Here is a 24,656-nt window from a genome sequence, read left to right as displayed (position 1 = left end):
TTTTTTTTTTCCCCAAAAGCTGAACTCCAATTCCATTTTCTTTCTTTGACACAAGGGAGCTAAGTTACCTCCTTTCCCATATTTATGCTGGCTAAGAAGCAGGTTTATCCAGCAAGTGGAGCAGAACCGCTGCCTACTGGGAGACAACGAACCATCCAGCTGGGACCAGCATCGTGGATCTGCCCCTGCCTGTTCTGCTGAGATGGCTCTCAGGCTGAACGGGTACTTTCCCCCAGGTTTCCTTATTCGATCCTCAGCTATCAGGCAGTTTTTGTGTGCTCTTCCTTCTCATACCGCACCAACAAATCCCCTCCCCTTTTTCACAACGCATTTGATCTCCTGTCAAAGAACAGGGACCGCAGCACGTGGCTCAAAACTACTGCCTGAAAAACTACAAGGAGTTCGCAAGCTTGGGCCGCCTGTGGGAAGCAACTTTAACCCTGGGTGTGACTTTCAAGACCAACAGCTATTTTGCTTTAATTCCTTCTACAGACTCGTTTGTTCTGCACTGGCATGGATTAACTGAGCCCACTGCATTCCTAGCACCAACTGTTGCCCTGAACTAAGCCCTGCAATACCAGCCTGACTGCAGTAGCTTCTATGAGCAGCTACCACCGGCTCTGCACACGTAGCGGCAATGCAAGAAAGGCCCCTGTGGTAGACAGCTCTGCTTCCTGCCCTGCTGCACCGCTGGGACCAGCCATTGAACTTGGCTACATGATGGCCAAGGAGAAAGGGGAGGGGAGCTCCCAGTGCCTCCCCTCTCCTCCTCACCCCTGAGAGGAAATCCCACTGCCCTCTGGTTTACCATGAAGTGCCCAAGCCATTTTTTTTAAGATCACAGGCAGAAAGACAGAGGGAAGCGGTATGACAGCACTCCCATACTCCCGCGAGCGCAAAGACCTCCTTCAGCCTTGGCAATAGGTTCTGAGAAGCACATGGGTTTGACTGCAGCTGCACTAGAAAACATCTATTTTCTAGACATAACCATGTTCTGTTAGCATGCTGTGACAGATACATGGTTTTAATTTTTTTAAAAAAAGCATCTACTCCTTGAGGATGCAAAGTGTGTTTTGCATTCTTGATGCCTGCTACAGTACTCACGCAGATTCCTATAGTACCCCATCATTGAAAAAAAAACAAAATTGGCAATGTTACTTCTGTTATGAACGCAATAAAAACATAGTTACAAGTCATTTTGGTTCACTGAAGGCAACTATAATGTACTTAATAACATATGATATTCTGTGCTAGGCACAGAAGCATCACAGGCATGTCATTTGGGTCAGACCACGTTCAAACCGAAGCTTTTGCGAGGAAGAGAGAGATTACCTGGAATTTTCTCTATCTAAGCACTGTGTTCATTTTGTGGCCTAGGGCTAGGGCACGAACACTCAAATGCTGAAATTTAGAGAACTCTTTTGATGCCACCTACTGGGCTTGAAATGGAAATCCTGACTTCTGCTCTTGGAGCGATGAAAAGTGGCAGCCTCACACTCATGTGTGGTAGCACATCTCATCATGTGAGGTTCTGCCTCGGAGCCACCTCTGCAGCAAGATGCCTTGCTTTTTGCTAACGGCATGCTTGAGAGTACTTGAGATGCTGAAATTGTACTTCTAGGCTAAGTTTTAAGATAAAGCATCTGTAATTTAAAATATATTTTAATGGACAAAGTAAAAATTTTGCCACTTACTATTCCAATACTTTTAAACAGTCATGTAGCTCTGCCTATCCGCTAATATCCAACACTTAAAACAGATGTTTCCAGCTGCTGTTTAATTCCTCAGGCAAATAGCAGAAATATATTTTAAATGTGACTGCTAGTTGGGATTTCTGCACATAAATTGTATTTTTGGTACGTGCTAGGGTAGACTCTTCCTTTGTGTGACATCCCCAACAGTGAAGTTCAATAAGAAAGCTGTGTTAAACAGCAATTGGACACTCGTTCAGCTAAAAAAAAAAATTTCCCCTTCCCTTTCTCTCTTTTTTAAGAGCAAAATAAGCACCTTGATATTGAAAGTGTGCCATAAGGATTTTTGTTTTAAAAAGAACACCAAACATACTTAAAGGATTACAACTTTGAACACGCAAGTTCAATAACACACTTTTTGTCCTAAACCCTAATTAAGCTTTCAGGTTAAGGAGGCAACAGTAAACATAACTACAAGCATTCTGCTAAAAACAGCTTCTTTCTCTTTTTAAGGTGCTAAGACAAAAAAGCATGCAGGGGAAGGAGGGAGCAAGTATCCTCAAATGTTTTCTCTAAAGAATGAAGGGATGGTTTGACTTTCACCATCCTCTCCTACGACATCACTTGTAGGCCCCGTTTTCCTGCTGAAGCTGGAAGTCCGCCCCTGCTGACTCAAATGCAACTGGGGACAAACCCTGGGTGCTCTCCTTCCAGTGCAAACAGCTTCCAGTAGTTGAGCAGCTGAGCCTTCAATCAGAAGAGTGTCCATGTTGAACTCCACCCCTGCAGGAAGCACGGCCCTTTTCCACCTGAGCAGGAATGATCCCCTTCTCTATCTACCATCCCCCTACGTAAGAAGGACCAAGTTTGGGTGGCAAAGACTATCACAGCTGCAGCCTTCAGCTACATCATAGACAAGTTCTCACTCTATACACCCCTCCTCATGTGTTTGGGTGGTTCAAGATATGGTCTCAGTAGTGAGATCATTCAGTGCAAGACTGCAAGGATCCCCGTGACCACCCATCCAAACTAAACCATGCCAACGTGTTGCAATACATCTTATAGGGCATGCAAAATTAGTAATCTGGATGGTCGGCTGAAAAATGGACCCTGGGGCCTCTGGATGTCTTCCACTTTCTCCCCTTTCTCCTACCTCTCTTTCAAGTAACAATCAGTCAATGCATTTATGCGTGCCTGTAACTTTTAAACAAGCAAGTTGGCTCACCAGCTGCAAATAGAAGGACGGGTCCTTTAAGTTTTGTATCTGCTAAATATCCTCTCGAATGACAACCTGAAATGCAGCTAGTTACGTTGGCTCAAGTGGTTTTAATTTTGTTGTCAGAATAAAGCAGACTTTCATTATAAGCCCTGTGCACTCAGTAGGGGAGGAGAAATGATGAAGTAGAGCATCAGTTGACTTTACATCTCAATGATCCAGTCTGCAAATTGAGGCGGTTTGGGAAGAGGGCGTGTTAAAAAGGGTAGGTGCCCAGATTAGCAAGCTGCACAAAACCTGAAGACAGGTGCAGGCAGAACTGCAGGAAGGAAACCTGGAGTAGGAACCAACAACTCAATTTGTGTGCACTTGGCTTGACCGTGACCTGCTACTACCCCGGAGGGAAGAGCCTGGTTTTGTTAAAGAAACATGAAGCCCTCTCCATCCAGGTCAACGGATGCCGTGTGCTACAGGGAGAGGCAGCAGTGCAGAGAGTCCCACGGCACAGAACAGAATGTGATTAACCAAAAAGCACATGTCTTCTAGAGCACCAGGGTAGCTGGAGGTGGTTCAAATCACTGGGTATGCTGGCTTTCCTGCTCTCTTCCTCCCCCTCACAAAAATGAAAACGCACACTGGTCCAGGAGGAAGCCTTGGAGGTCCCGTCTGGCATTTCAGCAAAACATAAGGGCAAGTTTCAGTCAGAGAGATGCTGGAGAATTATCTAATGATAACAACCAGACCTGCAGATGGAGCCTGCAACCCAGGAGGCAGGAACAGCGGCAGCACCACCAGTGCTTTTTGGAACAGACTGAATACCCCACAAACTGATAACCCCGAGTGCTGGGATAACAGGAAAGAGATAAAAAAGGTTACAAACTGTTATGTTACACACTGAAGCTGGAAGCCACCTCGCATAGAGTCAGCCAGAAAAAAACAGGTCTCTGGTTAGTAGAGACAGATATACATAGAGAGCGAGCCACTCCTTGAGGGTTCATCATCTTGTCTGTCTCACCCATCCACCCACTTGGGATGACGTGCTCTCTGGTAGTGCTGCTTTCTCTGACTACAGCACTACATAGCCCTATAGAGTTTAGGCATCTAATTTAACTTAAGTGCGCTGAATCCCACCCTTGGAGACTACTTATCAGCTAGAGATAACTGCTGAAAAAAAAAAGACCAGAGTGCATTATTCCCAGCGTGCTGACCCAACTGCCCGATGGAGCTGTAGGGAAAAGGTGATGTTGCCTTAGGTTACATCAAAGCTGACGCTTCCATGGAGGCAGGGCAGCATTCAAACCGCAGCACAAGACACTGTACACGGGTCCTGAAGAGGTCTCTGCAAAAATCTGGTTCTCCGCTTTCATGAAAGATTAACTCAAACTCAGTCAAGCGCTACTAAGATGACGATGAAAATGAGGAACCTATTTTACAACAGAGGGCAGGAAAATCTATTCTTGCTTAAATTTGGAAAGCAAAAACTGAGGGAAAATATGATCACTCAGTGCAAGTATAATTTTTTCCCTGATAGTTGGGGGTGATGCTGAACAAAAACAAAAGGGTAGAAACTGGCCATGAATGTTTCTAGCTGACAACTGGAAGGGTTCCTAACCACCACAGCACGAGGTTTTGAACCAGGTTTCCAGTAGGATTAGCAGGTGTATCAATATGTACGTGCATATGTGACAGCACAAGAGGAAAAAAAAAACATTTTGTCTCAAGATGAGATTTGATCCCTTTCAGCAGGGACTTGGACTTACTTCTCTACCAGAAGGTTCCTTGCTGCCCGTTGTTTCTTTGCACGTGACATGGACATCACTCCAAGGACAAGACGATGGCAAGTGCCATGCTTTTGTATTCCATGCCACTGAATGTGTCCAAGTGAAAATAACGCATGTAGCAAACTTGGGGGCAATGACGGAGGGGAAAGGTCCTGCTCAGTAAACAGCAGCAGCTATCCCAAACAGAGTTTACACTCTAAAATAATTGAATGATTCCTTGGAAAAGGAAATAGGTGATGGATATGGTATCTCTGACAGTGAGCTCCAGCCAGACACCAGACAGGGTGCTGTTGGCAATGAAGAGAGTCCATGTATTAAGATCAGCCAGACAGTAAGAAGTAAATGGTGCCAGAGGTTATCCTCTTCTGAGGAAGAACAGGAGAGCAGTTAGCACAAAATGGCATTTTATTTAAAGTGGCTTGAGCAAATCACTGCAAATCTAACTGCTGACGCTGTATGTTTGATGCATGCTTGCAACGAGGGATGGACACGTGCTAGTATGGGCCAGTATTCACCCACTGGCCAGGTACAACTGCCCAACACACAGAATACAAGGAGCAATGCAAGGATCCCAGGGACGGCAACTGAGAAAACACTCTCCTCAGCCCAGTAGTCTCACACAGCACTGGCAAAAGGCAACAGAGTCTGAGCTGCAATGGGACACAAGTCTTGAGGCAGCTACAGGATCCAAACGCAACCCAGGATGGCTGCAGCAGCAGCATCCTCTCAGACAGCGAGGATATCCAAGCAGTTCAGGCTTAATGGAGTACAGGAGGGCTCAGGAAGTATCTCAGCCACCAGCTGGCCTGATTGTGGATAATAATCAAAACAAGGTATAGGCATACTTGGTACCAGAATGCCATCTAGCAGAACAGCAGCAGCAATGGATAGGGAGAAAACCTCCTACCTGTAAAAGCAATACCACCAAAGGCTAGGATGTTGATTCAAAGATGAGCATACCCGGAAGATTATGAACCACCAAAAGGTTGGTGATAAGGAGTGGTGACTTTCAGACAGGTCTAAGTTGCTGAGTGCCTGGACCAGACATCAGGAGGCTGCTCTGGGCACTTGGGGCTGGCCGCTGCTGGGGCACAGCCTGCACATAGTCAATCCTCTTGACAAAGAGCCAAATCAACTGCTGAAACCCATCAGCAGTTGTTTGTACCCATCAGATGTTAATGCCCATCCACAAAACAGGCTACAAAGATGGTATCTTAAGAGTCCTGTCTTAAAGTGCTGTCAGGATGTGGAGCTCCAGGGCACAGAGCAGCTGCCAAACTGATGCAAACACAGACCTATGGAAAAGGTGTGGCTGGGATCCTCAGACAGGAGGATTTCTTCACCCAGCTTTCCTTTTTTCCTCATGGAGACAGGGAAATGTAGACCTTTATAGTAGCATCTAGGCACTATAAATTAAGTACTGTACAAATACAGAATGAAAAGACTACTCCTAACTTAAAAAACAAACAGAAAACTTGTACGTAGACCATTAGCAGGGATGTGGGAATGCCAAAGGATTTTTGGAAGTAGTAGGCTAAAGGTTGAGTCTACCTACAAACAGGACGACAGTTTAGATATACCCATCTACTGTGTTTTTAATGATGCAGCTGTACATTAGTGGTCATCTCGTTATTAGTTATCTAGCTATTATTACTGATAATAGAAGATGGGCTCTGTCCTGGAGCAGGGCTCTTCTGGCACTGAATGTGAGTTCAGGCTGAGCTCCCACCTGCAGAAATAACAAAAACCTTACTACCTCACATTTTAACATCTGAAGCTTGGGCAAGATTTATGTCTCCCGGACTGGCCACCTATTAGCATTTCATAACATCTTTTAACAATTTCATTATTAAGGCTTTTCTCATTCTGTTAGGTTTCTGAAATTATACTATACTTCCATTCATGCAGCGTTTGCATTAACTTACTATGATTATTTTGTTTTATTAGATTTCATATTCATATGTTCAGTAAGGCTCTTTGCTAGAAACGGTTCTTTGAATGCTCTTGGTCCTCGGTTCATGTTGAGGGATTAACAGTGTGTTGGGGCTTCTTTATGGGGTATTTCCCTCGACCCTGTTTTTACGTAGTGAGCAGTGGTCACAGCTTAAAGGGGTTATATACATCTGGAAATTCTAATCCTCTCTAGATGACAGAAAGGAAAAGAAGTCTGAAGCTGTAATTTCCTCTGGTTTCAGTTCTCTCTCTCCCATACATGCCAGCAGCCATTTCAGAGCAGAGAAAGCCCCCTTTATTCTAACTTTCGCTGCATTATTTACTTATTCACGGTCTGCTGCGTAAGTAATTATTGCTGAAACTAACTTAATTACTTAGTAAGTAATTAAATGCTTTTGATGCATAGGAAGAAATTTTCCTTCATTAAGAAGCAACTTTGTGGCAATAAACTTTTTACCTTTGTCCAGTTACTTTATAAACGATGAGAAACAAAAGGCCCAAACTCACTCCTGTTACTTAGATGAAATATCCATTTACTTTCGATTTCAATATTGCAGTCTGCTCAGTACTTCTACTGAGCAGTGGGTCTGCCTGCACCCTGCCCTTCCAGTTCTGACAAAGATTATAAATAAATGAACCATTAAATGATAATTCCGTAAAGTGAACAAAACACAAGAGAGTGCAGGTGAAAATTAAATGTGCAATGTCTTGTAATACATTTATAGAGGCTGTGGTTTTACTGATATTCACTCATTTACATTAAAGAGATTAAAGATTAAACTTATGTGTGTATGCACTCTTACAAAAGAGAAAAGTAAACCAATTCTGCGATTTTATACACACTGCTGTTGCTAGCCTTGGGCCAGGCCCTTCACGTTGTCACAGGTATTTTCAGCTACAGCTGTGGCTCTCTACAGGGCAGTTAAAGGCAGTCAACAGGTGCTCTTAAAAAAATTCCTAAAAATCAAATGAAATTACAAAGGAAAAATGCAAATTACAGGTTTATTTTCTCAGATGTCTTACAGCTACCTATACCAGGTCTGCAAATAAAGCCACTCTGGTAGCTACAGTATTTAGCATAACCTGGGACAGTGCTGAGCCTGGTTTCAGAGCGAAACCGTTGGTGCCTCTCATGATGGGAAGGCAAATAATTAAACATAGAGGATGCTGGCATCTCGCTACCTGCCATCCACAGCACAGTAAGTATGTGGTAATACTGCAAAAGCAATCAGCAACCAGGAATCCACTGCTTCGCGAGCTCAACAATAATTTGCTTAAGTAATTAATAAATAGTTTGAGTAATAAGGCCTGGCCATCCCAAGCAGACCTGTCTGAAGGAGGCTCCTTGCACAAGCAGATCCTCTCACGCTGCGCTGCGGGGAGGGGGAAAGGGAAATCGGATGCTCCTGTGGCAACACCAGCATTTGGGGGGCATCAGAAAGCGGTTTCCCTGGGGCTGCTTTGACTTTGAGGGGAGATCTTTTGTCTCACCCTCCTGCCGCTCAGGGATGCCCACCCGGGGAAGTGGCCTGCGGTGCTCCCCATGTTGCATCTCGTGCAGGCGGGCACCGAGGGAGGGGGTACAGCAAGCCCTGGTAGAGAGCTGGGCGAAATTCGGCATTTTCCCAGGTTTCCATCTCCGGGTCATAGTGCAGCAATCACGCACAGCCTTTTCTTGGCCTGATACTGAATGCTTTAAGGCAAAGTAAATGTCCTTTCTACTGTTTTTTAGATGCCTAGCCCCCAGCAACAATACATGAATACAGCAACCCTTTGTGACGGTTTACTGTTTTCCTAAAACAGCTTGGAAAATTATTTCAACAAATAGTACTTTATCCCATTATAATTATCAATGCATTATTACTTACTTATCTCTTATTTTACAAGGCTTACTTAGATGACGGTAACAAGCAAGCTTCCAGGAACTGTGCACGGCAAGGAGAACAGAGGCAAGGCAAGGAAAATCGAATGTAAAAATAAATAGGAAAATTAACTTGTGGCTAGCAAAGACTGAAAAACTTCAGCTATAATTTAATAGAGTTTAAATTAATCTTGCCCAATTTAGGAATATCATTCTCCTACACACATAATTGTCATATTGCATGAATTATACTTGTTTTACGTCTCACTCAAAATAGCATTACTTTCAGTCATCGCTATTTATTTACTTTTTTAGCACACGATGATAATGAATTATATGTGTACTACCCACGCACAGTGATCGAGACTTTTCAAAGCATTGTAAGTAATCATTGCCACTCCTCCAAAATGGAAGCCATTTTATTTTAATGCGAGATATGACAAAATCTTCATTGCTGGTAAAAAAAAAAAAAAAAAAAATCAAGTGGTTTATTCAGAAGAGAAGGTTTTAAGCAGAGGCAAAGGGGAATGGCTGCAGAGGTACCCCCGCTCCACTCCCCCTGAAGTGAGGAGAGGGAATGCCATCATCCACTTAAACCACAACAGAAATATGCCGGCTAATTAATGAAAACTCACAGCCCACAAAAAGATCACTCCCCCTAATCCTTATCCATTCTTTAATTTTAAGATTCAAGATTATTTTCAAAAACCTGCCAGTAGTCTAAGAAAACCGAGAGCCTTTTAACTGAACACAGGTGAAAATCGGAGCTGGGAAACGCCGCCCAGTTACAGATCACTGGCTTTAATCTTATACTGACTAGTTCAAAAACCGAATTTTCTTCTGCTGTGAATTCTGCCTACAGAGTTCGTGCCGTCTGTGTTTGTGTTAATGGGAACATTACCAGGTCACAAGCAGCAAACCAAATGCTATTAGCTATTTATCCTGTTACAAGAATTATGTTTAAATACCTCAATGCTATTTCTAATCCCTGTTTAATAACATGGCAAGATGCCAGCTGAACATTCTACATGGAGACAAAAATCTTACATCCTTTTAAAATTCTTACAGGGAATTACTTCAACAAAAGAGCATTATATTCTCGAACACATTATAGGTCTGGGAAAAACAGATTAACTGGTATTTCAATGACACATCCTGTTTTACACTTCACCATATGATACTTAACCTGCGACACACAGCCATGCTGTTTCAATCTAAATGCAAAAAGTGTATGCACATATATAAAGTATCTGTGATTTGTGTTGTAAACAAGCAAGTAAATAAGTAAGAAATAACCAAATAAATAAGCTATTTTATGCAGCTTCAGGGAGTAGGTCATTGAAGGCTTGAGAAAATAATTTGCCAATGGTATTCCTAACTCTGACATTTAAATCAAGAGGTGAAGGTGAAAGATGAAAAGGGGGATTTGGTTTTGTGGGGTTTTTCCCCACTAACAGTATGTGGTATTTTGGTCCAAGTAGAAAATAATTCAAATGACCAGGTAAAATATTACATAAAAAAACCTGTCAGCTCCAGTGGAAACTGGCGAAGACGCGTCCTGAAAGAGCAGTTAAAAACTGGGCACAAATACCAGCAAAAACCCATTAGCTTGACAGACGGGGCTGGACTCTATTCCTTTCCTTCCCTTCCCAGTGTAAATTCAAATTCAAGGCTATTCTTCGTCCTGCTCTCCCCACCACCTCGCTTCCATTCACAGTCTTTGGGAAACTATGAGAAACACAGTATTGCTAATTAAAATACAGTTTTTAAATAAAGATATACTGCATGAATCATACTGCAAACCAACCGGCCCCAGTGTCTATAGCTGTAACACTGATATTCCTCAAAACAAGGACCGTCCCCGAGGTCCCGGCCCCCGGAGAGCCCCCTGCCCCTGCGGTGCTCCTGGCAAAAAGGAGGCTGATGGTTTTGCCGAGGGGGTTGGTAGCATGTTGATTTCTGTACGCAGCATACGACCTGAAATTTTAAAGTTTTTAGGGTATATTTGGATCCTGTTTTGGGTTTAATCTGCCACCATCATGGAAAGAAACTTGATTTTTTACAAAACGCTCAGGTTCTGTAATAGCTTTCAAAAATAATTTCAAAAGTGACTACCAGGTAAATGTCAATGATTCTCCAAGACACAAATGAGAATTTTTCTGAAATCTGAGTAAATGTTTAACTTCTTTGTAACTGCCATTTGAATAACTCGGGAAAGGGCGTGCATTTGTGACTGCAGTCCTGCTGTAGCTTATTTCGTTCTGTAACAATTATATTTCTAGTCTATTTTGAATATTCAGATACATGCTAAAATTTCAGCATATGAAGAGGAAAAACCCAAGATGGGAAATATCCCCTTTGCACCTCTGCCTGTCTGTGAGGCTTCACGATAACCATCTCCCTGCGCATGGCACATCCTGCAGCCGGCTGGCGCGCCAGCCCCAGCCTCCTCGCAGGGGGGAGGCTGCGACGGGTGCCCTCCTCCCAGGAAAAGCCCCCGACGCCGTGTTGGTGGCAGGCTGTACAAGCTGCCGCTGTTTGCTTGGAGAAGCTAAAGATTTTTATGAAGGAATTAAAACACTTTACTGCTGACAAGGCAGGTGTTATTGAAAGCAACTGGAATGGAGTCACTCGACTCGTTCAGGATTTTATCAGTAAATAATCAGATGTTGCAAATGGAAATGCATATAAGTCCTTATCACAGAGTGACATTTTATTATCTGAGCAAGAAAATAATCACGTAACCTTCACATGGCATTTACTTACGCTCCTTGGGCACAGTCAGAGGAACATGCAATTTCTTACTTTTTAAAAGAAGCGGTAGGGCCTCTTTAGGGGAGACACAGAGAATACAGTCAGTGATGGCACAGGAGTAAATCTCCATGCTTCACTTCCCCTTCCATAAAATATGTATAATATTTCCTTTCACTACCTTACTCCCTTTACTATCTCTGAAGAGGAGGGGCCTGTCTCTTGCCAAAAAGTATACAGCCACCAATTCAAAGCGACTTCACCTGAGATAAGCATCCTAAAAAAGTGTGGTCGTATTAAGAATTTCCATTATCACTTCTGCTTCACAATATTTAAACTAACTTCTAAAAAAGAGCCATAAATATAATTGTGCACGGATCCATATGAGACTAAGAAAGGCCGAAACGCAGAGTCCCTGGGATGGCTAACCCTGGCTGGTACCCGTCAAGGTGAAGAGCCCAAAAAGGTGGAACTGTTTGTGGAAGCGGAGCGATCACAAGGCTGCCTAATCCTCTTCCCACAAAAAGGGCAGCAAAGTGCTGGAGAGAACTGATTTCGAATCGAAGAAGACATGGAAGAAAAAGTTGGTTTAGTACTAAAGATATCTAATAAATAGAATTAGACTTCTTTTAATCAACAAAAAATGGTTTATTTTTACTGTTAGGGATGCTAATAAAATCAAAATCCAGATTCTCGAGAGGACTGGGCATGGTTTGTCATACCCATGCTGGGAAGGGGACACGATACCTTTTCATCTTTTTAATGCCTACCACATTCTGGTTTCTCAAAGCATGTGGAACAAGAGATGTGTTACCCACAAGCAGTCCCAAAATCCGTGGGAACCAGAGGCTACTGAATACCTTTTAAAATCTACATACTGCTGCGATAGGAAATAACAGCAAACAAACCGTACATTGCCTAACCATAAGGTTGCTGGATATGCTTGGCTCCTTGCATTTCACCTTTCTGATGCTGTCTCACTTTGCAGGTAATCGTTATATGTTGACGGTGTCAAAGAGAGAGCAGGAATAACTCTGTAACTCTGTGTCTATGGCACTGGCTTGGGAGAGGGATGCACACTAATCTTCCACTTATGCTCCAGGTAACATAACAACCTCAGTCAGCCACATCCCACATCAGTGTCCTAAGTACAGGGCTAATGACGCAGCTGCTGCTGCCTCCTCCATTTTGGCAACTGTGCCTAAACCCCCTGTGAATGAATCTAGACCTAACACTGACAGGTAATATTTCCTCAAAAAAAGCTCTTAATTTTTATTTAATGAAGACCATTTCAAAGATTTCACCTGAATATATTAATAATTTGAGTATAGTTACATTTTTCAACTAGTTGGCCAAATCCCTTTCTTCCCCTTGCCCAGAAAATCATTCACCACATTCTAATGTTTTATATTTGTGAATGCCGCGAGTCCTGTAGACTGGTTTGTTATTCATCTATATACAAACATGAATCAAGCCTCAAATTAAACAGGCAGACAGCATGAAAATTCCCAGGCACAGCTGCATGGCAATCACCTCGTGCAGCAATCATCAACGTTTCTGAAGAAGGCTGCAGCTTTCCAACAGGATTTATGAAATGAAGGTTCACTTCAGCCAACCGGGGACCGGAGGCAGAAAGCAGACAAGGAAAACTTCCATCCTTGCCCCTGGTCTGTGATGATCACAGGTAAGATCAGCCTTTTAATGAAGACAAAACTGAAGGAGTAGAGGCAGCATGGTTGAATTTTGGGCAGCAGGCTGATCTCATCAGAAGTTTCTGCTGGTTTCAGCCAGCAAGAAATACAGGCCGTGCCCTAGGACTGAATCAGGAAAGTGTCCCCTGTTTAGCAAAGGGCTTAAACAGCACGTGACTTTAAGCTTGTGCTTCAAGTAAAACACATGGCGAGGTGCTTTACTGAAGCAGTGAGCTGAGAGTAAATAAAAATAGGACAAGGTCTAGGAACGTAGCTTTGAAGACATTTCCTTTATTTCAAAACTTCTTTTGCCTAAAACAAGCCTGCAAACCGCAGAGATCTGCAGTCACACTGAGAACGAATAGATGCTTAAGGCTTGTACAATCCTATGTGCACATGCAGTTTTAGGACTTCCAAAGCACGGACAAAAAGATGACTCCAAGAAGTATGACTAGATCATACCAAAACCCAAAAAATTAGATGCAACTCCGTATTTCTGATCACTGATGTCTATCTGTTGGTTTGCATCTTCCTGGAACAGGACTTGGCCTGTCAGTTGTCAGAACTGACACTGGCATAAACAAACAGAGCATGCTACTGCTTCCTTAAGCATCCCTCCAGGAGCAAAGCAGCAAAACTAATTTTGGTGTCGTTTTCAAAGCTATTCTTTAGTCAGTGGCTCCAAGGAACCTTGTTTCTTTTTAGCAGTCTAAGCTCTAAAAAGGTGACAAATCCTGAATGGCCAGAAAGGAAAGCATGAGAAGGAAAAATGAAAAAGATTGCACATTCAAAAAATTTGCATAGCTCTTTCAGAAAAAAAGATTGGTATCATTGCCTTTCAAACCAAAGTCTCCCAAGCGCAGTTTTATTGAAGACTGCTGGAAGCATACTCAGCTCCCAGAAGAACTGCTGCAGGTGCACCCGGCATGCACTATAACCTAACATAACTCATAAGAGTTATGAAAGGAATTTGTAATGCCAGTTCCTCTTAAGCTGCATTAGGGAACCCGAAATTGCCATATTCCAGCTGAAAAAAAAAGTAGCTGAGAAAGGGCAAATACCCATGGGAAGGGAGCCAGCTTCCTGCTTTGTACGACAAAACAGGGAACAGAACAGCAAAATGTCTTTGAACAAACACACCTCTGCTGATTCGGTACTTTGCGTACAGCTGTATGTAGTCAAAGGCTCAAGATCACCGCACGAACAGCTAATGAACCAGCAGCCAGCAAAGCGGGGCTGTGCTGGGTTTGCTGGGCAGCCCCACAAGGCTCAGTCCCGACCAGCTTCGGTTTGATTCTGGTTTCAGCAGATCTAGCCTGCGTGGTGCTCGTGCTCGGCTCCAGGGGAGGGGCTTTCTCCTGAATGATTTTTTCCTTATTCTGGGATAACTTTTGTAACTACTCAGTTATAAAAGCAGACAGGTCTCATAGGCAACTGGAAAACAGAAAATCCGAAAGAATGGTGGAGGGAAACAACGTATAAAAAAATTACAGGATTTTAGTGGCAGCAGTGTGGCACCTGAGAAAAGCTCCTACTTTTGAAGAAGGTAGACAAAATGTAGCTCGAGAAGGAGAAAACCAGAGAGTGACGAGAAAGGAGCAGATGTGTTCCTCAGGGAAAATACAGTGTGCTTTTGATGGAAAGTGAAATGCAGCAGCCCTGGTAGGGATGGGGGGAAAGAAGGGAAAGAGAAGCCATCTGTTTCCTACCATTGCCCAAACCATACCAAATGCTTCCCTGCTCATTCCACAACAATTTCTCCTTCTGTAGCATCACACAAACCCAACGCGCTCACCTTTGGCAAGCTTTGGGTAGTTCCCTTTTCTTGGATAAATATCCAGTACCTAAATTTCCCCCAAAACTGCTTTTCATCCATAAATACAAAGCTAGCGTAACTCCACACACACAAATCTTTACTTTTACCTTCCTGAGGTCATCTGAATACTGGGCTCCTACAGTGAATCTACACTAAAAAAGGACAGTAAACACCTGTCTACTTTCATTTTGATACAGGATGTCAGCTATCCTCCTTATAAACTGTACTTACCTAACTGATTTACAGACTGATTGCACTGATGAACAAAAAATCAAGATCTTAAGCACAAATACCTACTCAGTGATTGTGCTGTAAGTGTTTACGTCCAGCATCAGGTACAGCACAGAGTCCACTGAACGGTCATACAGGCTAGGAGGTTTTTCCAGGGATCTGAGTTCCTGCTGCCCATGGACTTCTTACTTACAGCACTCAAGGCCCAGATGTTCAGTTTATACTTTAAATGTAAGTTATATATAAACCACAGACCCATCACATCACAGAAAAGGAGATTCTTTTTTGTGCTCTAGTATGAAACACCCATTACCATTTAAGTTGGATACGTTAACTGTGGTGTTTGGAGGCACCAATGCAAGCACCTGTTATTCCTATGTCTCTACTCACAGCAAGGCTTTTACTTTCTTGTTCATCAGCACTTTTGATAATTCAGTGCAGCTCCAAGTGTGTCAAGTCAGTCAAGCACATCTCAGGAATGGTGCAAGGAAATTCCATATCAGTAAAGTAACCTTGGTCCCTGGTAGGAATGAAATAACTCTCTGAATGAAAATAAATGACTTTGATTTAGAGACCAAGAACGTCACAAAACTGAATAAAGCCTATTACTTTTCATTGGATAAAATCTATTACCTTAGGCTCATGGTCAGCTATTACCATATACCATTTAACCCAGAAACTAAGCAAGAATTGTTTTGGAAGATGAGCAACCTCAGAGAAGGCCTTGTGCTGAAGCTGGGTTGTTTGGCCGACTGTTTGTGTTCAGCACTTACAGATAAATCACTATCCCTAGAAATCTTTGGAATGATGAAATCTGCAGTTGTGATTCTAGTGTTTAAGTTTTCTATCTGTAAGAAAATTTAAAATTGATTGGTAGGCAACCTTGGAGGTTTGTTTGGGGTTTTTTTTAATTTAGAAATAAACTCTTAAGCCCTACATAAATGTTTAAATTCCTTAAAATTAACGGAATCATTTTGGTGAGAGTTCTGCTATATTCAAATAGTAAGATAAATTTACGTCATTTACAGACATCTTCTGACAAATAAAGGGCTTTTGCCACAGAAGGAAAAAAAAAAAAGCCTACATACACCATTGACCTGAAGACCAGCAAGCAAGCTTCAACATCCACAGGGTGTCTTACCCAGGGTGCCAGATACGCTTAGCTGAATTACCAAAGACCGATCGGAAAATATATCTGGATGACCTTTGCAGGCATTTGACTTTGAAACACCAGAAACATCAAATATTACTATCTGAAGGAAACGTACAGCACATGTTGTTTCATAGGAAAATGGAAATCAAACAGGCACCTAGTGAAACCCTCAAAGCAATTTTGATACGGTCTTGCTCTTACAGCCAAGGAGTCTTAAGTAGTTCAGCTTCATTAACGGCACAGTTCAGTTGCCCAAACACAGATGTCTGCTGTCTTTGGCGATGCCTTACTGTACCCTGTCCGGCATTGAGCTACTGGTCCAGAAGGATATTATCACCCACAGATGCTGCTAACCCTGCTAAGTGCTAGAGTATCTCAGATAGCATGAGATCTCAACGTTGAACCCGGGGTGTCCAAGTTCAAACTACATAGCACTGCATAGCAACCCAAATAAGCTTAAAAGCACAATTGCTGGTACCCATGCTTGTGAAGCTAGCAGGAATTTTGCCACCCACCTCACCGTGGGAGGCACGAGGTGACACGATATTCACAATATTCAAATACATATATGAAAAATTAAATGAACCAATGCAAAGCAGCAGGAAGCAGAAGAGAAAAAAACCCAAACCTCTAAAAAGAACAAGCTTGATCAACAACAGTAAAAACAAGAAACACTGCTCGTCACACAGTTATATCTGAAAAGTTTCCTTCTGATGGCGATGCTTCTGTTTGTTATTCTCAAAGTGTTATACTGAAGGACTACCAGGTACTTTAACGTCTGCCAAGTCTAGTGTAATGCTCCCTAGCAGGGAAACTGCAAGAATCATTCAATCACTACTACTGTATTATTTTCTTGTGAGTTTTCTCCTATTATGGGGCTTACTTTTAACATTTCTCTGTATTTGTATAGTGCTATCAAATCACAGCACCGACCTCCTATCTCTAGCACTGTGCATGCAGGCACAGATAACAGACAGACAGTCCCCACCTTGACCATTTACAAGTAAGCCAAAAATCAACAGGCAGGTGAAACAAACAGAAATAGGGATGAGAAAGAAATTAGGGTCATACTGAACAGGACAAACAGTGATCTCAGTATTTTAAACAGCCTAATCACTGCCCAGTTTCCAGTGGCATTACAGAAGGGTAGAATTTTAAATAGAGGTTTGAAGAAGGTCGGGGAGCTGATGGATAATATATTTACAAGGAAGCCCCCAGCTGCGTGGGAGAAAGTAGACAAGGTGCTTGCTGAGAAACGCAGCAGAAGGGTCAAAGAGGTCAGCACCACTTGCAAAGTAGAGGCAGGTGTCCACATCTCCAAAGCACGTAAGAGCTAATAGGCAGGCATAGAACAGTGATATAATAGACCATAAGAGGGGTGGTCACGTGCATTAGAAACATGCATGTGAAGGGAAGTGTTTCAGGCTGGAAACAAATGTTTGCATTCAGTTTGGATCGTCTTCTCACTTCCTTAACCCTTGAGATTTAGCACTTGCTCAGGAAGGAGCATCATGTCTGTGGACCACATGCTGTGGTCAGACACAGACACTCAGTAATCCCCAAACACCAGAGTTCACACCGTCCCACGTTGGAATCCACTCTCCCCCTTTTTCCCATCAAAATACATCAGCACCTATTTAAGCATAGCATTATTTATGTGCTCTTAAAAACTACTTTAAGCCACCACAGAGAACTTCCAGTCTCTCCCTTTTTATATATCCTTTCCTGCTGCCAAGAGAAGGGTAAAAAGATAGCGAGTGTGTCTCCAGGTGACAGCAAGAGCAGCATGAACGTGAACTCTCCCGACAGCAAAGAGAAGTGCTTCTCATTTCCCAGCACTGTGGCCCTGGCACATTTTGGTGAGTGGGGAGATGCTGAGCTCTCCAGTAGGCATTTTTTTCTTGCATTGAACTGGAGGAACTCGTGCCAATCCCAAACTAAAAAAAAAATAATAATCTAGCTCCAGGTAAGGTAAAATATTCAAGCTTTGTAATACTCCACTGAAATCATTAGAAGAGCAGCTGTAGTATTTTCAAGGTGTTCTTAAGTTACTAATGCTAAGTCAATCATGAAAATGTTCCTTCTTCTGTCTTTATTAATTCATAAATATTTTCAAAAACCATGCTTAATCCTAATATCCTAATCCTAATATTTGGACTACAGAGTCACAACAGATGCTCTTATTATAGTGTGCTCTCTAATTTTGGCCACGTTGTTCTTCCATAAAGCGTACACCAATAATGCACAGGTAGCCTTTATGACTTTAGCCCTCTGCCACTCTCCGGCATTCCCTGATGGATATAAGAGCATGAAACAAGAATAAATAAGTTACAAAAGTGTCCCTGCAAAGATCTGTGAGCCAGAAAGTCCATAAGTCATCTCTGCCAGGCTCAACAGTAACAGCTCCTGCTGTTTGACACAAAATCAGAGATTTCGGCTCCAGCGTTATCATCTAGCTACTGTACACCAACCTGACATACAGAGTTGCCTTTAGACCACAGAATCCGTCCCAGCCTGCGTGCTAAGGAATTGCTTAAACTGGGGGCTGGCTGGGGAGCATTCACACATCACAACATCAGCCATTATTATCATTCATCTTTCCAGTGTAGCATTATCCAGCACGTCCGACACTGCTATGTGTAAGCCTCAGAGCATTCCTCAGCCTTTTTCAAGTAACGATACTTCAAAGGAGGCTCAGCCTTGAAGAAAAGGAGTGTGCACTGAGTTGGGATAAATCAAGGCATAAACATTACTTCAGCCCTAACCCCCGTCACCCAGAGGCCTGGCAATGAGTCTTTCTTTCACGGTTAATTCCGGCTGCTACAGAAGCAGCCTCGGCCAACTCAGGAGGTGCACTATTTGCATGGGAGGTATGGCTTGTAGTGGAGGTCCCAAACGCCTTCTGCTTCCCTAGTTTTAGTTCCTTAGTGCTAGGTCTACTCTGAGAAAAATATTGCACCCTGCTCCACACTTTATTTAGTCCAGAGAGGTCAGAGAAGAGGGAAGAAAAACACCTTAGGATGGTTTCTACACAGAGAAATTTCACATCTGGTATTTTGTCGCTGTGAACAGATGCTGTTTCCATGCCAAGTCCCACTGATTTTGGTGGGATTCCGGGCACAGGCTAGGAAGAAACTCTAAAGCTCTATACTATAAAATATGAGAAATTAGTTTTAAGACCATTACAGTTTTTCTCTTTTTTGTCCATTTCCCTCTAACCTAAGTCTTCCCTGCCCAAACATGCACAAACTGGACAATTATAAGGGATGCTACACGGCTGGGTAGTTTACTGACTCTCTGAATCCAGCCTTGCCAAACTTTGGGGCAATTGTCTAAATGTTGACCATAGTTCATGCTGGAAAATCCCAGTATCACATTTTGAACGATATTTTCCAGTTTCTTCAACCTCAGCCCCCATGATGTGCCGAGCGTCCTTCTTACTGTGTTCTGAAGATCTTAAAATCCCTTGAGAACTCCCTATGTCACAAGTCGCAGCCAGCAATTCCAAACAGATGCTGCTGGGTCCCAGCCCCAGTGAAGAGGGCAGAAGAGAGCCCCTGAGTCCACCAAAACTGAGATCCCTGCATACCCTTTCCATTTAAAGCTAGAGAAACCTCAAGTAACGCAGCACAGAGCCCACAAGGGAAAACTATGGGGGAAACCACTTTACAGGTCAGGTCTGTGCTTCTCTGGGTTCTGGGTTGAGTGGTTCCACCTGCTCCCAGGGCTGAGGAGACGGGCAGCACTGGCCTTCAGCCACCGTGCGGGAAGCCCTGTCCCGTCCTGCCTGCCGCCCACGGAAGGAATGAGGAGCCAGAGGCAGGTTTATTTTGGGCGTTAATAACCAGAACACCTTAGTCAGGCTGACTTTTGCCTGCCAGATTTAAATGCCACTCATCACAGGAGCTGCCCGGGGCTCCTGGAGGAGGGGAGGGTCGCGAACCCAGGTTTCCCCAGCAGCCCCTCACACCCTACCTTGACGAAGAGAGAGATGTCGTGTTCCTGCTTCTCCCCATCCTCCTCTTCCTCCTCCAGGGCGGCCGGCGAGCCCGTCTCGTCCTCCTCGTCCTCCACCCGGCCCCGCACGCCGTTCAGGCTCGGATCTGCCGCATCCCACTCGCCGCCCTCGGGGCCCGGGGCCCCGCCGCGCTGCCCCGCCGCCGCGCCGCCATCCCCTGCCCCCGGGGCCGCGCTCACCGCTCCTGCCACCGGCGGGGCACCGGCTCCCCACTCCGTCCCCGGCGTCTCCGCTCCGTCCTCGTCGTCGGGGCCGCTCGGCGACCGGCGTCCGCCGTCGGCCTCCCCGCCGGCTGGCACCGCCGCCTCCGCTTCCCCGCGGCTGTCGGGAGCCACCTCGCTCCCCACGGGAGCCGCCGCCTCCTCGGGGACTGCCCCCGCCGGGGCTGCCTCCCACACCGCATCCTCGGCGTCTGTCCCCGCCGGAGCTGTCGCCGCAGCCTCCTCAGGGTCTGTCCCCTCCGGGACTGCCTGCCTTAGTGCCTCTTCGGGGTCTGTCCCAGACGGGGCTGTCGCCTCCGCCTCTTCGAGGTCTGTCCCCGACGGGGCTTCCTCTCTCACTGCCTCCTCGGGATGTGTCCCCTCCGGGACTGCCTGCCCCAGCGCCTCTTCGAGGTCTGTCCCCGACGGGGCTTCCTCCCTCACCGCCTCCTCGGGGTCTGGCCCCACCGCCTCTTCGGGGTCTGGCCCAAACGGGGCTGTCGCCTCCGCCTTTTCGAGGTCTGTCCCCGACGGGGCTTCCTCCCTCACCGCCTCCTCGGGGTCTGGCCCCGCCGCCTCTTCAGGGTCTGTCCCTGCCAGGGTTGTCGCCGCCGCCGCCTCCTCGGGGTTTGTCCCCGCCGGGGCTGCCTCCACCTCTTCGGGCTCTGTCCCCGTCGGGGCCACGGCCGCGTCCTCGGGGTCTGTCCCCGCCGGCGCTGCCTCCACCTCTTCGGGCTCTGTCCCCGTCGGGGCCATGGCCGCGTCCTCGGGGTCTGTCCCCGCCGGCGCTGCCTCCTCGGGGTCCGTTCCCGTCGGGGCCACCGCCGCCTCCTCGGGGTCTGCCCTCGCCGGCGCGGAGCCCTCGGGCGCGTCTACCCCCGCCGCCGCCGCCGGCTCCCCTCTCGGCAGATCCTCGCCCGCCGGGGCACCCCCGGCGGGGTCTCTCTGCTCAGCCCCCGCCGGAGCCTGCTGCCCCGCGCCCGGCCCGCCCGAGGTCTCCGCCGCCCCCCCGGAGAAGCCGCTCCTCGTCCCGCCGCTGTCCCCGGGGGGCACCGCCGCCGCGGCCGGCTCCTGCCCAGCCGCCGCCTCCCCGCTCAGCCGCGGCGCCTCGCCGTGGGGGGGGCCGTCCGAGGGCTCCGCCACCCCCTCAGGAGACACCCCGGGCTGCGGCTCCTCCGCCGCCGCTTCCTCATCGCCTCCTTCCCGCGGGAGGTCGCTCCCCTCCGGCGGCGGGGCGCCGGGCCGCCCCGGGCTCTCCGCCATGCCGTCCTCCCCCGGGGACGCTGCCCAAGAGCTCAGCGGGGCGGGCGCGTCCGGCCGCCGGGACCAGCTGGGACCAGCGCAGCCGCCGCCGCCGGAGATCAGCGCCGGGCACCGACGGGGGGGACGGCAGCGCCTGCGCACGGCTGCCCCGGGGCCGCGCGTGTGCGTGTGTGTGTGTGTGCGTGGGGGCGGCAGCCACAGGTGCCCGCGCTCCTCCTCCCGCGCCTCCCCCGCACAGGGCGAGGCCGGCGGGTCTCTCGCCCCCCCGCCCCAGACCTCTCCGCCCCGGTAAATCTGCTCTCCGCTGATTTGGGCTGCAGCCGGCACGGGAGGAGGTGGCGAGTGCGTGACCGTGGTGGCACCAAGCGCTGCCAGGCCTCCCCTCGGCCACCTCCTCCCTACCCGCCGGCTGCTTGCAGGTGCTCAGTGGGACTGGAGCCTTTGCAAAGAGTGGCCAAAAAGCTTGCCCCCCCCCTCCCCTCCAGCGGCCCCACCGGGGCTGGCTGGGCATGCCTGCCAAGCACCTGCTGCCTGCCCTGCCCGGGCCTCGCCTCCCACCCCAAAACCCCCCCGAGCCCCATTTATGCCCTTGCTTTTCCCCTTCGCTGCTGCTCACGGCCTCAGGCGCGGTGTCTCTTGCAGCCCCCCAGATGCCCCCCAGATGCGGCCACTAGCCTGGCACCCGCAAGCCCTGGGCCCGCTGGCAGGTGGGGCTGACAGCCACCCGGGGGCTGAGGGTTTGCTGGCCGCCAGAACAAGGAGAGGGACACCATTTTGCAAATCCAGGTTTAGAAAGGGAACCACTAATACCCCCACCGCTGCTGACACACTGAAACTGGCAGAGCGCCGACAGTCTTGCACGGTTTCTTAAAAATACAGATGAACCGATACCTCATCTCAGCAGCCACATAGTATCTGAAACGTATTCCCAACCCCTCTTTGGACTGCACCAAACAGTACACTTCCTCCTTGTTAAGAAGGAAAATGTATCCTTATCAACTTGCAAAAGTTGTAAGAGGGAACATTGAAACACTCTGTGTAAAAAAAATACTTGCACACTTCTAAGTAGCTTTCCTTCATACGTGACCATGTCAAGCGCTATGTGCCCCTGCGAAAGTTTGCATTTGAATGTGATGAGAACACGGTGTTCTGTCCAGAGTAGACAGCCAGCGTGAAAGAAGCGGTAACTTTTAGTTTGAGTAAGGCAGCTGCAGATTCATCCTGCAGGCCTTCTTCTGTTCCAGATAAAAGACATCTTTTCACACTTTTGGTAATTTCTCTGGCTTATGGAGGCACTTTGCACAAAAAAAGACAATCAGCAGGTTCTGGTGTCAAGATAAGCTTCAGTAGTTTTGCTCGTAGGCAAGAAGTCATTTTCTAGGAGATGTGGCCTGCTCTAGTCCCACTCTTCCCAGAAGTGATTTATGTGAAATCATACTTATGCTATTTGAATGGGAATTAGTCCTAATTTTCTAGGTGCAGAGAGAACAATGAATGGAAAAGTTAGCTGACAGGAGTGAGGTATCATATTTAAAAAACATGCAGTTAAACAGTTTTATGCATGCATATATAAAACCACTTTTTTATATTTGAGTGTGGAAAGAGTGGGGACAGACTGAACACAGGGTTTTGGAATGGGTGGGAAGGGAGAAGATGCAGCCAACAGGAGATTGGAAATACTACAGAATAAGTCATTCTGTCAGGTCAAATACCTGTTCTGATAAAAATAAACAGACAGACAAAAAATAAACAAACAATCCTGCAGCTATTTTTCATAGAATTTATGCTTGCCCAGAGGTGTGTTGCCAGTGAGACAAAAGAACAGGGGCAGTCATGGTCAGAAGGCATGTTTCTTGAAGATTTAGGAATGGAGGTTCAGCATCTGGCAGTGGAGGTCTTGCAGCTAGACCCATCATAAGGCAATTATTTCACTTCTCTCTTATGTGTTCTGATATCAGTAGAATGACACATCTCAGTCATCTTTACTTCTACATAGATAATATTGGTTTACTCATCCTAACCCTTGCTGAAGGGTTCTTAACCCTTGGCCTGAAGGCTGGCCGCATCCCTCAGGTGCAATACAAGTCCCACCTTACAAAGCTTTCAGATACGAGACAGAGCTGTCTTCAACCATGCAGACCACACAAGCACTGCCATGTTGTCTCCTGTCCAGTGGTGGACAGGACACTGGCTGGAAGGAAGAAGGCTCACCTCAGGTTTTCACAGTGGGAATGAATAGCAAAGCAACATCCATGGCATAAAAGTGGTGGGAATCTTGCAGGAGAAATGGTTGCAGGTTATAGACACAACCACTGAAGTCAGCTGGCTAAGTTTATATGAATACTGTGTTTGGCTGCACCCCTTGAGAAGCCCTCTCCTGCTCCCAGTCCCCATGAGCTCAGCTTTGCTCAGCTTTGGTGGCTGATGGGCCCCGACAGCTGGGTTCCCTCTGCAGCCCGGTGTGGCACAGCCTCCTCTGGCTCTCTGGAGCTGCCTGTTCTTAAGTGCTTCTTCTTTCCAACTGTCCCTTGGATCTGCACCACTTCTCTAAGTACCTCCTTTGGGTATCAGTTTCAGTTTTTGCTCAGGTTGTGAGTTTGACATGGGACTTGCATCCTGCTGATCTGACAGAACTACATGAGAGGTGATTGTCTCTCACCTATTCTTATTCATTGCAAAGCGTATTCATTAACGGCAGTATCCTCCTCTTCTTTATTTGCCTGTTCCCTGCTCTGTAGCTCTTAGTACAAAACAAGGTGAGGATTTCAAGGCCGGCAAAAAAAACCTTTCAGTGATAAACACTACCTGATTATTAACATTGGGCAATGTCTAAGTGTAACAAAAGATTAGCTCTTTAAATACTCATGGAAGTCTGACAAAGGCAGAGCAGAAAAGGACTAACAGCTGACCTAGCCAAGTTAATTATCTTTGTAGGATACAGAAAATTTTAAGATGTAGTGTTTGATACGGTTACCATTTTTATGGAGTAATGATTGAATAGTTTGTAACAGATCTTGCTGTGTTTTTCCTA

At 46.2% G+C, this 24,656-nt stretch overlaps 1 protein-coding gene across 1 annotated transcript in view; it reads right to left on the bottom strand.

Annotated features, from left to right (window-relative positions):
- CLIC6 (chloride intracellular channel 6) overlaps positions 1-21,703 on the bottom strand; it is a 33,764-nt gene extending 12,061 nt beyond the window's left edge. Inside the window, exon 1 of the mRNA XM_076353657.1 lies at positions 20,120-21,703. Within this exon, the coding sequence (XP_076209772.1) occupies positions 20,120-21,625 (1,506 nt within the window). The 5' untranslated portion in view covers positions 21,626-21,703. The remainder of the gene's footprint in view (positions 1-20,119) is intronic.
- Between the last annotated feature and the right edge of the window lie 2,953 nt (positions 21,704-24,656).

This window comes from Aptenodytes patagonicus, chromosome 1 (genome assembly GCF_965638725.1).
Source record: "Aptenodytes patagonicus chromosome 1, bAptPat1.pri.cur, whole genome shotgun sequence".
NCBI classification, from domain to species: Eukaryota; Metazoa; Chordata; class Aves; order Sphenisciformes; family Spheniscidae; genus Aptenodytes; species Aptenodytes patagonicus.
The sequence above is the reverse complement of the archived record's forward strand: the minus strand, read 5'-3'. Positions and strand labels throughout refer to the sequence as shown.